General features: G+C 42.6%; 2 protein-coding genes across 8 annotated transcripts in view; one reads left to right on the plus strand and one right to left on the minus strand.

The window, feature by feature from the left end:
- MAP3K4 (mitogen-activated protein kinase kinase kinase 4) overlaps nucleotides 1–748 on the plus strand; it is a 74130-nt gene extending 73382 nt beyond the window's left edge. For 2 of the 3 annotated variants that reach the window (XM_050709475.1, XM_035538308.2), the window contains one exon: nucleotides 197–738. In XM_050709475.1, the coding sequence (XP_050565432.1) occupies nucleotides 197–217 (21 nt within the window). In that variant the 3' untranslated portion in view covers nucleotides 218–738. Of the gene's footprint in view, nucleotides 1–196 lie in introns of all 3 variants that reach the window. The other variant, XM_035538309.2, reaches the window with a different exon arrangement.
- A 2328-nt stretch (nucleotides 749–3076) lies between these two features.
- AGPAT4 (1-acylglycerol-3-phosphate O-acyltransferase 4) overlaps nucleotides 3077–15333 on the minus strand; it is a 78739-nt gene continuing 66482 nt past the window's right edge. For all 5 annotated transcript variants that reach the window (XM_035538313.2, XM_035538317.2, XM_035538315.2 and 2 more), the window contains 2 exons: nucleotides 13166–13364; nucleotides 3077–4792 (listed from right to left, as the gene is read on the minus strand). In XM_035538313.2, the coding sequence (XP_035394206.1) occupies nucleotides 4707–4792; nucleotides 13166–13364 (285 nt within the window). In that variant the 3' untranslated portion in view covers nucleotides 3077–4706. The remainder of the gene's footprint in view (nucleotides 4793–13165; nucleotides 13365–15333) is intronic.

Raw genomic sequence — 15333 nt, forward strand, 5'->3', positions numbered from 1 at the left:
GGGCAGATCACTTCTTCAGGGACTTAAGAGTCTGTCAGACATGAACAGTTGTAATTCGTTATCAGACTAACAAGGGAAAAAGAAAACGTTTAAGATGTCCTGTTAGCCTTCTGTTCAATGAAGGTGCTTAAGAAATTGATTGTGATCTTTTTGCTGCAATAGAAAGACAATTCATTGCCTTTTGTCCCCTTCACAGGTTTGCACAGATGAAGAATGAAGTTATTCAATCTCTGGCCCTTTTCATTCTGGCAAAAATACCTTTTAATCACTACTGTATGTAATATTTACATAAAGACTATGCTGAGAACAGTATAGAAGTTGAACTTATGAAGACTGCACAAGTGACAAGCGTCACTTCCTCTGCTGCTCCTGTATGTTTTACTTGGCACATGTTGCTCAAGTTGTGACAGTGTCTGCAAGTTGAAAGAAGCTGCATGTTTCAGTGAAAGTGCCATTACTACTGTATATGGACCATACCTTTTTTTGTTCTTTCTCCTGTTTCTCATTTTATTGAGAACTGTAATGTTAATATGTAGTATTTTTGAACTCTTTAGGTTCAGAAAAATGCTGTAGTGTTATCAGGCGTTATGGACCTTGTTTTTTAATCTGTTTGTTGAGTGCACTGACTGTGAACTTTTACTGGTTTTTTGTTTATTTGTTTTTGGCAAGCTTCAGATTTGTTATGCACAAGGCTGATTAATGAAATTTTAAAAAAAGGTTTTTTTCTCAATAAATGGTTTATTTTAGGAGTTGTTGGTGAAGGGTTTTTCTTCTGAAAGTAACTAGGGGATGTGGGTCAGTTTTTAAACTTTTTTTCTTTCTTAAACTCCTAAGACTGCAGTGCTAACCTAACAGGAATAACGGTCTCGTATATTGCTATAGTCAATGCTTTGTAAAGTACAAGGAGTGTAAGAAGCATTTTGCGTTGCACAAGGGATAACAGAATTAAGGTTTCCCCCCTTCGCTCACTAGTGAGGAAATAAAGTGATGTCCAATTCCCTACGCTACCTATTATATAAGGGATAGTGGTAAGGGCTGAGCTAACTTTGTTCTTGGACACAAGAACTACAAACAGGCAATGGCCACAGAAATGCCATGCCGACCAAAAAGAGAATCGATTAAGATTATTTCTTGTGTACTGTTTAGTGAAAACAAGAACTCATTTTTAAGATTTTTTACAACCAGTTTCTGATCTTGGGCATTGATTTTCCTGTTTGTTTGTTTGTTTTTTTTTAATTTAATTGTTAATGGTCAACGATCTCAAAAAATAGAAGTGGCTAGCAAATAGAAGCAGCATTCTCCAACTGATCTACTTAGGTATTCTTATTTTGTTTGGCTTGCTAATACAAATGTTTACAGTTATAAGTTAAGTTAAGTATAAGTTATTAGTGCAAGCTTATATATTTTTGTTACAGCTATAGACCTTAAAATGGATACGTTACAAAGCAGAGAGCTTGCTTTTAATATTTGGCTTCATTGCAAAAGTTCTGTGTCTCCTCTTAATACAGAAATCCTTGGTTTACTACAGGTGAGGCACAGCTGGATAAGCTGTTGAGAAAGTATCAAAATCTGACATTTACATCTAGACATGCACCAGCCTCACTCTGCACATCTAGTGCAGTGGATCTAGGCTTTCAAAACATACAATGCTGAATTTAAACAAACAACTTTTCTTGTCTTTCAGTCTTTCAGTAATGATAGGAAGGGAAGTACATATTGTCATCATAAGCAGCTGACTAGAAAAGTACCTGAGGCTGAGGTCCCCCTGTGGCCTGCCGTGTTCTTCACTTTCAGGTGCATCACAAGTTTCCAAGCAGTTTGTCTCCTCATTTGTCTTGTGTTAGGTATCCTTGTACACACACGAAGTGAGGACAGCTTCCAGCAGTCAGGAGAAAGGTAAAAGCTGTTACAGGGTTGTCGTTGCTGACCAAAAGAAAACGCATTCACTGCACTTCAGCTTTTTATACTTTTATTTTTGTATAAACAAACGTAAGACTACTTTCGTTAAGGCAGTTGTAGACCATACAGTTGTTGGTGGGGAAGAGGGGCAAACACTGATTCCTACTGACATATGTCATTCTTTTAATACAGTGAACTGGACTAGTTTACCTTTGGCAAGTACTACTGAGCTTTCTCTGTTGGCCAGGAAACACTGGAAGGGCCCAGTGTTGCAGCTCTTGTGCACCGGGACTTCTAGAAGGATCCAGGACTGGCGTCTTTGGCCTTATGCCTTTTACAATGGTTGCTCCCAGGGAAATTGGTATGAAATATGCTAAAAGATCATTCAGAAGTATTTACGGGTTTGGTATTTTCCTCTTGGAGAAGTGGTACTGCATGCAATTAGAGAAGGACTACGACTCATAAGGAATGTTAAATGTCTCTCTACCAGCATGTTCAGTCTTCAAAAAAAAAAAAAAAAAAGAAAAAAGTTAGTCTTTATCGCATGAATATGTATTTGCTGCTCAAAACTCACACCTGCATATAGAGTTCATTCTACCGTCATGACAAAAGCTCACTTCATCTGCCAGGTAAGGTTTACAGTAAAATGCTAGCTTGAAGAGATCTTTTCTCTGCCATCCCCTCCCATTTTCAAAGAACTGCGTAGGCTTGTTCATTTACATGCCTGATGCATTACTGTAGACGTTATGCTACTACACGTTATAAATCTGTTTTCCACAGTTAAGATGGTTTTAGCCAATACAGGTGAAGGGCAGCATTTCAGCACAGAAGGGCATGTACTTTATTCAGGGAATAGCTTTATAAGCATGACAGTATCCTGTGGGCTCTGGCTGTATTTCATGTCTTAAAAAAAATAAACCAAAGTCTGTGGTTATTTTTATGACACGTCATACAACTTATTCCAGAGCACTTCACAGCACAGGGAAGGCAGGTACACACAAGACAAAACCCCCCTAAGCCTAGACCATCACAAGCCCCCATGCCTATTCCTTCCTTCATATTGTACTTTTCACTAACTGCTTCTGCTCTCAGAAGACATTACTTGCTGCCACATGCTGAAAGCCCTACTCCACCTGCTCTTTAGATACTGCATATTAAAAGGATTAGTTTCTAGATGAGCTACAGAACAGCAAATGCATATTTCATGCAATGATTCACATTCTGTTGTACTGGCCTCTGTTACCTCTGGCTTCAGTTTTATTATAGCATAAGAGAAATGCCTTTTTTTTTTTTTTTTTTTTTTACACCAGCTGCTAGAACTGCTACTTTAAGACTGCTCACTTTCTTTTCTAGAAACATATAGGCTGCTCATGCCTAGACTTACTATGGTTTAGTCCCATGTGCAATGAAAACGTAACATCACTGAAAGTGTCAAAAATACTCCCCGCTACTCAATATCAGTACCTTTTGGTTTTAAAAGTTTTTTTTTCCCCTAAACTGCTGATAGAAGTCCCCTCTTTTCCTTTTTATTTTTAAATTAGAACAAAACAAAACAAACACCTCTTTTCAGTAACATACAAATCCTTAATTCTTGAAGTCTATAAACAAGAGGGGGATGCCCAGGAATCAGTACTAGGGATGTGAGAGCAACACAGTTTTCCCAAGGGATTTGATCCTATTTTAATTCAGAAGGGTGACAAAGCAAGTCCAGACAGGCATTAAAAAATTCCCAGCCATAGCACTGTCCTAGGTCTCTCTCCTGCTTGCCTCTTTTCCCCAAAAGAAAAGCAAAAGATAATTTAAGTATTACCTCAGACAATGTTACGAGGTACCACCATGTGAAGTAATTTTTCAGAAAAGACAGACAGGCAGATTAATTAGGTTCACAACAGTATGGGTGTGGGGTGGTAACTTTTAATGCACGCTTTGCATTACTGTGTTACAGCATACCGGTTGTTTTCTGTTTCCGCCACTGTTAGGAATGCCTACAATTTTAATCTGTGTTTAAAGCTGAAAGTAATCTGTTACCTATTTTTTTCCAAACTATAAATGGCATTTATTCTCAAAAGAATTACAGGTTTCAGCTATCCCACTAACGTTTTGCCTGGGGAAAGATGTGGCAGTGCGTAACTTAGCTCTGCTCAGGCCGCAGGGCCAAATTCCACGCCAGGTTATGCCACTGCAAGGCTAACAAAATGGGCCCCTTGCCCGAGTCTGACTGAAGTTTCAAATGTGGTGCTTACTGTGGGAATAAATTCTAGATGTCAAAAAACTCTACTGCACTCCTGCCAGTTCAGTAGAGTTGCAATATTGGTATCACCAAGCAGAGCATCTTATTCTATTTGAACACTGAGAGATTACTGTTTTTAAACTGTTAACATGTGAGTTAGACAACTATCAATTTCAATTGTCTTAAACCAATCTTCTGACATTTATCCATTCCTTAGATCAAGTTAAGATAAAGCCTGCACCTCAGCAACCACTGATTAGTTTCCAGGTAGAGTCTCACCATACCAGCACGCTGCATTTTTTTTTTCTTTAAAACTTAAGACACTTTATATGAAAGCAAACCAACCAAACAAATGCAAACCTGTTGAGAGTATACACAAAGGAGTGCACCTTTCAAGCATGTAATCCAGCCCAAACCCCAAGAGAAAAATAACAGGAGCACAAATTCAGATATGCATGGCAATTGCTCATCCTACCCTTCCTCTGACCTCACTTGAAGGACCGTGATATGCACTTAAAAGTTCTCAGAAGTTGCATTTGTTCCCTTTGGATTGAAGCAGTCTCTGAAGATACTACTTTCATTTCTGCTTGTTGTCATTGTTGCCATAGGTGGAGCCCTTGTTAATTTCCGTAACACCTATCATCCATCTGACACCAACAGAAGCTGCAAAATAAAAATAAAGTAAGTTAAAAGACTATTTGCAGATGGGGATTCAAGGTCTGTACATGCACAGTGTTTTGAAGGAGACAAACAGCATTCTCCGCTTTACAGTATTAGAGCATTAAAGTACTTTACCTTTGGTAAAAGGCGCACCTGAGCTCCCCCTTGTCAATAATTGCCCACAGTCACTTCACTACAGTAGGTCGCTGGCCCAAGTCTTGACTTCTCCTCGCCCACCAGCAGGGAAGAGGCTACCTGAACCAGCACGGCTCTGCAAGGCACAGGCCTTACGTGCTTGGCCCCATTAAACCCTAGGCACAGCTGGCTTTGAAATGGGGGTGCTTTGGGGTTGCTGGCTTTCCTTACCTGCCTCTCAGGAGTTACGTGACAAAATGCACTAACATGTCTGCTTGTGATGTGTGGTGGGGAACGGAATGCTGCCTGCTTTCAGCAACCCTAGTGCCTAGAAGAGTACCTGCAAGGGCCCTTCATAGCTTGAATAACCAAAAAGTTATAATTTGTGGGATTTCTTAACTATAGCTCATGAAATAATCAGTTATAGGAGGCTGAGTTAATTTAAAAGACTTAGAGTTGATATAGGAGTAATAATCCACCATGCAGAAGGATTTTTTTAATTTATTGTTAGCTTCTGAAGTGACTGTTCAACTTAAATGCAACTTAGCCTAAGCCCTCACCCTCCCCTCACGGGTGTCCTTTTGTATGTTGTTTGTTTTGTTAAAGGGGCTCAAGTGCCCTCAAGTCCCCAAACTTCTGCTGAGCTACTGTACAAATGGCTGCACTGCCTGTCGGAGGGACCTCAACAGGCTGGAGAAACAGATTGGCAGGATAATCCAGAAGTTCAAAGGAAAATACGAAGTTCTGCACCTGGACAGGAATAACCCCATGCACCCGGACTGCCTGGGGACTGAGAAAAGCACCTTTGCAGAGAAGTATCTGGACATCTTGGTGGACGTCAAGTTGAACATTAGCCAGCGACGTGCCCTTGCAACAGAAGCAGGCTGAGGCTGTGCTGGCTGCGTTAGGAGCAGCACTGTCAGCAGGTCAGGGGAGGTGATCTGTCCCCTCTGCTCGGCACTGGCGAGACATCTGGAGCGCTGGGTGCAGGCTGGGCTCCCCAGTGCCCAAACACGGGGGCATACTGGAGCAAGGCCAGCGAATGCCACAAAGCTGACTAAGGGAGTGGAGGAAGTGTCTCACAGGAGGAGTGGCTGGGACAGCTGGGACCATTCAGCCTGGAGAAGAGAAGGCTCAAGGGGGATCTTATCAGTGTCTGAAGGGAGGGTGTAAAGCAGATGGAGCCAGGCTCTTCTCATAGTGCCCAGTAACAGGACAAGGAGCAACAGCCACGGATCAAAGCACAGGAAATTCCACCTGAACATTAAAAAAAAGGCAATTTCTTTATGGTGAAGGTGGTTCAACAGTGGCACAGGCTGCACAAAGAGGTTGTGGGGTCTCCACTCCACTCAAAACCAGATGGGACACAGCCCTGAGCAACCTGCTCCAGCTGACCCTACTCTGAGTTGGGCTGGACGAGACAATTTCCAGAGGTCACCTCCCCCCCTCAGCTATTCTGTCTTCTGCCATTTGCTTGGGTGTAAGGCACTCGGTATTGTTCTTTCAAAACAGGAGCACTCAACTACAGACTTGTGTTCTGCCCAGACACCAGAGAAACAGGGCCTCTCACAGGCAACTCTCTGTACAGTGCACAGCACAGAGAAAGCTGCTAGCAAGTTCACTGAAACTTATAATCCACTGTTAGTCCGTGAATGGAAACACAAACAGCCGGGACAAGTGAAGGGTTTTGCTCACACAAACAGAAGAAAAACATCTTTGATGTTTAAACGGCCACGAGCTAGGGAAGACAAGAGGAGGACCCAACACAGCCTGCAGTCTGGGATCACAGTAGAACAGTAAGCATGAAAACATTGAGACTTTAACCAGAGGAATATAAACTGCATCTGGAGAGGGACACGGAGCATAAATAAGAGCAACTGTTATAGCAACCACACAGCACAGTGGGGATTTCATACGGTTCCAGGAATGCCGCTGCCTGGACACCAAAAAATACTTCAGTCAGCAGTTCAGGTTTTTTTCCTTCTCCTTTGCTCCCTGACAGAAACTGCCACTGCCCTTCACCCCCATGTCACCCCGCAGTCCTCATCAACCCGGGGCAGGGGCTGCAGGAAAGCACTGCCCCTGTTTGCCAAGCCTGTGGACACAAGGTGGGGAGAAGTGCTGGGGTGCCCCAGGGGCCTCTCCTCACCTCTCCTGGAGCTGACCTCCTCCCGGGCACACCCTACTGAAATCCCCTCAGCTTCTGGGCAGCATGTCAGTGCTCTCCCCCAGGAATACACCCCCACCATGGTTCTGACGAATTATGGGGAAGGTAAGAAGTGATGGTTTCAAAGCTGGGTCACACTTCAGAAAGAGGGTGAAATCAGAGCTGTGGCTGAGGAATATCCAGTACCAAGCAGTAGGTAGTGGAGGTGAGCACCACAGAGCTGCCTGGCCTAAGAGAAACAGCAGCACAAGAATTGCTCTTGAGACAGGGGATAGTAGCACACTGGGGGCCTCTTCAATCCCAAAAGAGCACAATTCTAGTGATTTCCCTGGATATCGCAGCTACGTCCAGGAAAAGGTTTTGTGCAAAGCCACCTCTGTCAGCACAATGCCTCTGTTCAGCTCAATGGCAGTGTCAAGGCCTGAAATACCCATTTAAGTAGATAGGGTAGAGGGGCTCACAAAGTCAGCTTTATGGAAATGAATACCATTTTTAAAGGCAAGGTTTGGCTCAAGGAGTTAAGAGGGGTGCTGCATACACATACAGAACATGGCAAGTGTCACGAGTGCATCATTCAAGTGGATTTGGGCAACAAACACAACAGGTACATTACTAATTTCACCGTCACAAGATTACACTGAGACCTACAGGTTTCTAGGGTTAAGGAAATAGGATGAAGAATTTCTATAGAATATTAGAGTCTATATCTTGTAAGTTGAGAAGCAGGCTGGCTAACTTCTATTTAATTAAACAGCTGTGGATTTCCAGCCCAAGGCATAAAACTGACTGACTTTTCAACTAATTTCTTAGTCTGAAAGACTTCTCTGATTTGTCACCATCTGGAATAAATGGATGGTAAGAGACCAGTGATTCTGCCACTTTTATCTGAAATGGCCACTTCTTTGTTCCCTCTAAAACTTACAAACTTTTGCCCAAATATGATACGAAGACAAGATTTTCAAAGCATACAGAAAGCCTTGGCACTCCACATTATGAATATAGCTGTAGAAGTCCAAGTTTGGAAACAAAAGCTTTTCTACATTTTTTTAAACACCTCATCAAACATCACAGGGTGATCTCTTCCCATTTGTTTTAAATTACTACTTGCAGATGGAATGCTCTCATCAATATCTGCCAAACCTTGGTAGATCCTATAGTTCCAAACTGGTTTTGTGACTACAATGAGCACCACATACGAGAACCGAAAAAAAATACCAGAGCAATTAGGGCAAAACCTCTTCTGCAGTATTGTAACTACCAGAGCACTACATACTTACATACACTTACATACAGAGTTTGATGTTGCAGCATACATGAGGACAATTTCTCATAGCAAACAGGCCCTGTTCAGACAAATCAGAACTGCAAATGAAGGGAAGGACTACAAGGGAGGCAGAAGAGGCAAAGCTACAGATTTCTTTCTTACTGTTCTTTCTTCCCTTGCTGTGCTGAAGGGAAGCTGGCAAATAGCACTAGCATGGGCCACACGCCTACAAACAATTCTTACCTTAGTGTATGCTCCAGTGGTACCATCATGTTTAAGGACTTATTCTGCTGTTATTTTAAATTCAACTATGGTAAGGGAACATTTTTTACTTTATTTATTTATTAATTTATTTTACTACAAGGAAATAGTAAACATCTAACCATCAGCTGTGAGAATTTAAGCCCTGTCCTGAACAGCAGGAGAGAGAAGCTACCAGCCAGGGCATCCCCACAGTGCTCCATGGCAAGCTACGGAAGGTAACTGAGCTCCTGCCACCTTTATGCCCATCATTATCCACCAGCCAGCTGACACAGGATATCACTACAGACCTGCTCTGCCAGCCAGAGCACTGGGGGCTGAAGGAGGGTTGAGTTCACACAAATTATCAGCAATGGAATCTGTTTCTTGAACACATCTTAGCTCCACGAAAACCAGCACCCACACACATAGTACCACATCCCCCAGCATAAACATTAGCTGAGAGCAGAGGATTTCCCCCCTTTTCTCTCACACCTCAGCATTTGCTCTCATCTCTTTCCTGGCGTTTGCACCACACAGCAAGTGCTATAAGCAACCCAGGATGTAGGGGTATAGAAATTTCCCATATATATTCTGCTCTACACTTGAGTTTCATAGTTTATACACTGAAATGAAAATTTGTACAATTAAGACTTATATTAACGGTACAAATTTCCATTTGAGGTCTATCTTATATAGTATAAAGGAAATGAAACAAGTAACAACAACAAAATAAAAATATCAGTTTTAGGCACCAGGCTCAAAGGCCAGATTGTCTGGCAGCTCCACCAACAAGCAGAACTAAGGCAGGTAGAATCCCGCACGTGGTTTGTATCCTCCTGCTGTTGTAAAACTTCCTGTAATGCTGTGGGCTCATCCTCTCCCCACCATCCACTCATCTCATCCTACGGGCATCAGCAGCTTTGCTGCCCGCATCACATCACGCTCTGACCCTTTGGTCCACATGCTGCGCTCGGACACTGTCAAGTCACCAAGGACTCACCCCTATTTGTGATCCCTGGAAGGAGGTTTTCTAATAGCACTGTCCACACACAGCAGATATACAACAGCTCCTGCAGAATCAAAGCTGGCTCACTACTACTTATGCTTGTTTCAAATGAAATACTTCTCCTGCCTATGATAATTAACTGCTGGACCCATGCCATAAGTGCAGATGCCATTATGCTTTTAGCATTAGACACGTAAGAGCTACTTCTCCATTTTTTAAAATGGACAAGAGACACCCTCTCATCTTCAGCACGTGGAACTGATGAAGGCTCTATATTAAAATACTTCTGGAGCATAAAGGTTGTTCTCCTCAGCACAAGTTACCAAAACATGAAAGGCGACCTAACGCTGGGTCCTCTGGAACCAAATGAGATTAGGGAAGCAGGAGGAGGAAGGAAGAAAAGGAAGCTGCTGTCAAATACACCTATGGACATTTGCCAGACTCTCTGCTTTAACGCTGAAATATCAGCCTCAAGTTTTGAACAAAAGTTGTGAATTAAGTACATAAATATCTTGCCATGTGTCCTGTGAAACTAAAGCTAGTTTTCAAAAGAGTCTTTTGTCCCTCAAACTGCTTGAGCATTCACCCTCTGGAGCAGGGACTGCCTTGTGTCAGTTCAAATAGCATCACAAAGGACTCCTGGTCCCAGACCAGTAGTTAGATATTAGCACAATACAATGATTATTATGAGTATAAATAGCCAAACTGCTGCACAGCAAGGCAAAAGGGGATGGCTCAGCATTCTTAGTATAAAGAGGAGACATTGTTTATTTAGGGCTGAAATTGTTTGAGCTGAACCAGCAGAACTATATATACGTCGGTTATTCATTCCTTGGACCTGAGAGTTAGGTTCTGAGGTATTACCGTGCTTTCACTCCAGCTCGACCGCTACGGGGCATTTCTCTTACAGATCGTTCCACCTCAACAGCCACTTACAATCCAGAAAGCATTTTACTGGAGAGCAAAATTAGCAGAGACTGTCCGAAAGACAAATAACACTCTGGAAACAAAGCAGAGGACATCAGGTAATAGGGCCTCCTAGTCCCTCCTTTCTCTCCTATCACAGAAGATTTAGCATAGGTGCAAATAGCACAATATATGCATAATAAAGGTAATGCTGTCAGGTACTGAAGTCTGCCCTTTGAAGCACTAAAGCCTACCTATAATGGGCCATGAGGGACCACAGTTAAGCTTCCCGATTCAGGTGAGCTGTCAAACTAGCACATATACAAATAATCCCCCAAATGCTACTGGAGCTTCTTCAGTTAATCAGTAGATGGAAAGGGTGTTCTAGGAGCGATGTGAAAAGGTGGCTTTATCATCTGATCACAACGGGAAATACACTGCCCTCATTTACAGAAAAAGCTTCCTTTGTACTGTTAAGCCAGCAGGTACCAGCTCACCACTCACACTGGAAAAGACAGCAAATACAGTCCTCTCTGCAGTGCTGCAAACTGCAGCCGGCACCAGGAGTCACAACCTCCAGGGTACATTTGTGGTCCTCTACTGCTACCTCCTAGCCATTGCAGAAGTCATTTCTGAGACCTTTCCTAAAGCTGGAGAACTGCGAAATGAAATACTGGTTGCTCCTCTGTCAGAAAATGGTTGTATCACATCCAGGACACTCATGACAGAGAGACCCCCGGGATAAAAAGCACAGTTTGGGGAGAATGGCTCTGCTACAGAAACTCAGCTGCTGGCTACAAAAGTCAATGTAACTGCTTGGGCTGAAGTTAGATGCTTCCACAGAATGAGACCAAAAATTCCCAACTAGCAATAACAATGCTTTCAAAGGGGTACTGTAAAAAAGATAGAGACTGTAACAGTAGGGGAACTGTTGTCCTTTTGGTGAGTAATGACACATCCACCTTCAAGTGACCAGGGTAACCCAGATCTGCGTTTTTTTTCTGAAGGCTGAACTTCCCTTCCCCTCCCACACATTCTCTACCCTCCACAGCTCCATGGAGGCTCTCTGCTAATACGTGACATCACCTTTCTTTTTTTTGCCAGCTCATCAGCAAGAGGTGGCTGGCTGCGTCTAATCAGATGATACCCTCTGCTACAGGCGATACAGTGTCTTCTGCCACGCTGCAAATCCTGGCCAATTACAAGCACTTTGGGTATGATCACACCACATATTCAGAGAGAAACCAGAGCTGTTGCTAAGCGCAGGGGTCTTTCAAATCCCTGCAGAGGACTGGAACCTGCAGCATGCCACAAACGTGGCTGATACGTATGGGGCATCAATGCACATCACATAGTGGACTGTTAATCTCACCGTTCTTAATGTGTTCCTCAGCTGTGCTTTTGCTGGCTGGGAACTCAGGCAATCATTCTGGCAGCAGACTGCTGCTGTAGTTTGCTGTTGGCTCCAGCATCACAAATAACCTGAGAACAAATCCTTTGGATTATCACTGCATTCAAAACAGGACTCACAGCAGCTTGCTCACTAATCTTGCCTTGTGGCCAGAAGCAGAAGAAAGCCAAGTGGGGAGTAAAACAAAAACAAAGCCAACCAAACAAAAAAGGTTTAGCTGTCCATTCTTAGCAGCATTTTTGTTTTCATTACAGGTTCCTTCCTTCCTGATAAAGAGGCAGACATGACTTAGCCTGCTACGTAAAGACCGCTAATGGTAAGATGATACTAGATGACTTAGAGGAGCGGGGTGGTCACTTGACTATGCTGGACTATAAGGACTAAATCTAGAAACATCACATATGACAATACCAAACATTAAAGCATCTAGCCTTGAAATTAAAATCCAAAACCCTGAATTATGCACTGAGGCTCCCTGTAGAGAGTATGCAGGACATAAGGCACCTTGGAAAGGCATATGAACAACCAGTCCACTGAGTGGAGAAGCTAAATTAAGAAGAAAATGCTGAAAGATTTGGATGAATGATGATGAATTAAAAAATGTTGCAACAGCTGAGCTTCAGTGTCCCATTAGACCACGGCTCCACAGCCCTGTACCAAACAGACTACTCTAATATTTCTTCCAAAGGTAGACTATCTGGTCTCAAGTGCTATTGCCAGTTGCATTTGCAGATGTGTCATAACTCATCCGTCCACTTTTGTGAAGTTTTATTTCTTTCTTAAAGGATACTTGTAATATACTCAGACATTAAGGTGATGAAGCCATCAGTACATGAGACAGCGCAGCCACATGAGATACTTGCTTTATAAATGTATGGCTTATTCTGGATGGACACCTGTTCAACTGACCTGCAGTCAATATGCCAAAAAGTACAGACAACAAATATGATTTAGTCTGCAAAACTGGCCTGGTTCCTCCTTCCATGAATGATACCATCCAAGATCTCCTTTGGGCCAATTCCTTGTTTCGTTTCCCTTCTTCCTTTTAAATAACTTAACCACTTCACAAACCAAGACAGCTCACAGCTACCACTACTTAACCTATTCCAGGCTCAAGTGGGTATCAGATAGCCAGCTGAGTTCATACATCATATACTCCTTCACAGAGGTTATATTTAGTAAGGCTCAATAGGCCAAGTCAAACACTTATCCTTCAAGTAAACTTTCTGTTGGAGAAAACTTACCCATTACAATGACAAATCCAAAACTAGCCAGTGTCAGTGATGATCCACTGTTGACCATGTTGATGAGCAGCTTGAATAAAGGATATAGCAGCAATAAAGCCCAGAAAAGCCAGTTCAAAAGCGTCCATGGTCGTCGGGGTGGTACTATAGGGACTGCCGGGTAGGTTCCTGTTCGGTAGTACTCTTCCTGGAATGCATCCTGGTAGAAGAAAGGAGGGGCAACAATTAAATTCCCATCAATGAAACTAGCCATTCCTGACTTTGATGTTTCTCCTTCTACATGCTTGTAACCCTGAGGGAAGATCAAAGACCGAGTCATGGCTGGAAAGCTTGTTCTTTGAAGTCAATGAGCACATACTCAAAAAAGAGAGCTTACATTGATGTGTGCATCCTTTCTTTCTCCTGCACATAGAAGCCTGGAAAATGGCATGCCTAGAGTGTCTAACAAACCCGTAACAACCTCACCCAATGGGTGAGGGGATGCGCACTTGCAGTAATGTAGATATCACTGTTGCACCTCCTGCAAGAGCCACAGCTTTCGGACAAATAGTGCTGGTAAGCCAGGGAAGCGTTTGGGCTACGTCTGCAGTAACAGATCCTCTGCTCCCTAACGTTTTCTCCAAGCATTGCTCTAAAACAGCAACCACAGCCCTACCAGAAAAGGTGAACAGACACCATCTTGTGCTATATATTCCAAAGAACACCTCCCCCCTCCTGTCCACTTTGTCCCACAGACGTAGTCTTACTTACCTTGTTCCCTCCCATGCAGCCTGTGGAGGAAAGGGTGGTTAACCCCTCTACAGACAGTTGCGCACACAAATAGTTTAAAGAGTCTCCCACTATTTTTGTTCAAAGGGCTCTCACGTTCAGTAGAATAAGAGGATGACGGTGGGGTGGTTTTTTGTTTGCTTTGTGGGTTTGTGGGGAGAGGGGGGGAGAAGAAGTTTGGTTTTTCTTTCGTTTTGGTTTTTACAGCACAGAAGGCTTAGCCTCCAGTACCTTGCTCCAAAGTTTACATGGATGAACAGTATTGCCTTTAGCAATGTGATCACCCCAAGGTGTCAAGCTGGTGGGGAAAAATGCCTTCCTTGTGGTTCCAAAGCAAAGATTATTAATCTGATTAGCACATAAAACTGGTTAATTAACGGAGTCAGAATTAGACTGACATAAAAAGGAACCTCAATTGAGTCAGAACGAAGGGCTGATTTTCTTCAAAGAAAGGAATGCTTCATGACAGTTTCCAAAAATTCTGGCAAAGCCAAGATTGTCCTCATCAACCACAAGATTAGTTCTACTATGCTATGATTTTACATTTACTTACACTCCAGCTAACACGGACAATTCTTTAATTATTTAATGGCAATTTGAGCAATTACAGGCTGCTACCATTTTATATAATTCAAAGGGAGCATTTAACTTTTAAGAGATTACACAGTAATTAGAGAATTGCTCTCTCTTTATTGAGATTAGAAAAATTATGACTGTTTTGCTCATGTGAACTAGATTGTACTGGGATCATTATGGCCAATTAATTTGCTATCTTCAGCAAATCACACAATGTATGAAGTTTTCTTTACAGTGCCTTGAGGATTTTGGTTTATGACTGGTTTAGCTACTAACTAATCATCAGTAAATTGAATTCTCCTATATACGATTAGGTTTCTAAACACCAGCATCACCCAGAAAAATATTAAGAATTTCTGACTATTACTGGTACCACCATTAGGGGGCCTATTACTACAGAAGCAAGACAGACAGACTTAAAACAAGCATAGTATTTTTCCTTTTGTTGGCTCTGCACAGCATAAGGGTCAGAAAAAACGCTGACCACATCTCACCAAGAGGTTTGAGACAGATGGAAGAAATAAATAATGGGCAAAAGGATGTCACTGTCTTCACCTCTGCTACACATTTTACACCATCATGGGGACCAGCTCCTCAATTCAATTACGATTCCTTGCCCTTAGAAGCATACATATTCCTCACAGAAGAGATTCGTGGGTTGATCTAAGCTTTTAGAGGGTGCCGATAGTACCCCCAGACAGCTCAAGTCAGTATTTAAACCTATGATGCACATTAACATTCCCCTCAACCACCTCCCCCAAAAGAAGCTTTCATTCTCTGCATGCAGAGCTTGTTTTCTGTTTGTAGTAAGTTTCACCCACTCA

This window comes from Cygnus atratus, chromosome 3, assembly GCF_013377495.2.
Source record: "Cygnus atratus isolate AKBS03 ecotype Queensland, Australia chromosome 3, CAtr_DNAZoo_HiC_assembly, whole genome shotgun sequence".
NCBI lineage: Eukaryota > Metazoa > Chordata > Aves > Anseriformes > Anatidae > Cygnus > Cygnus atratus.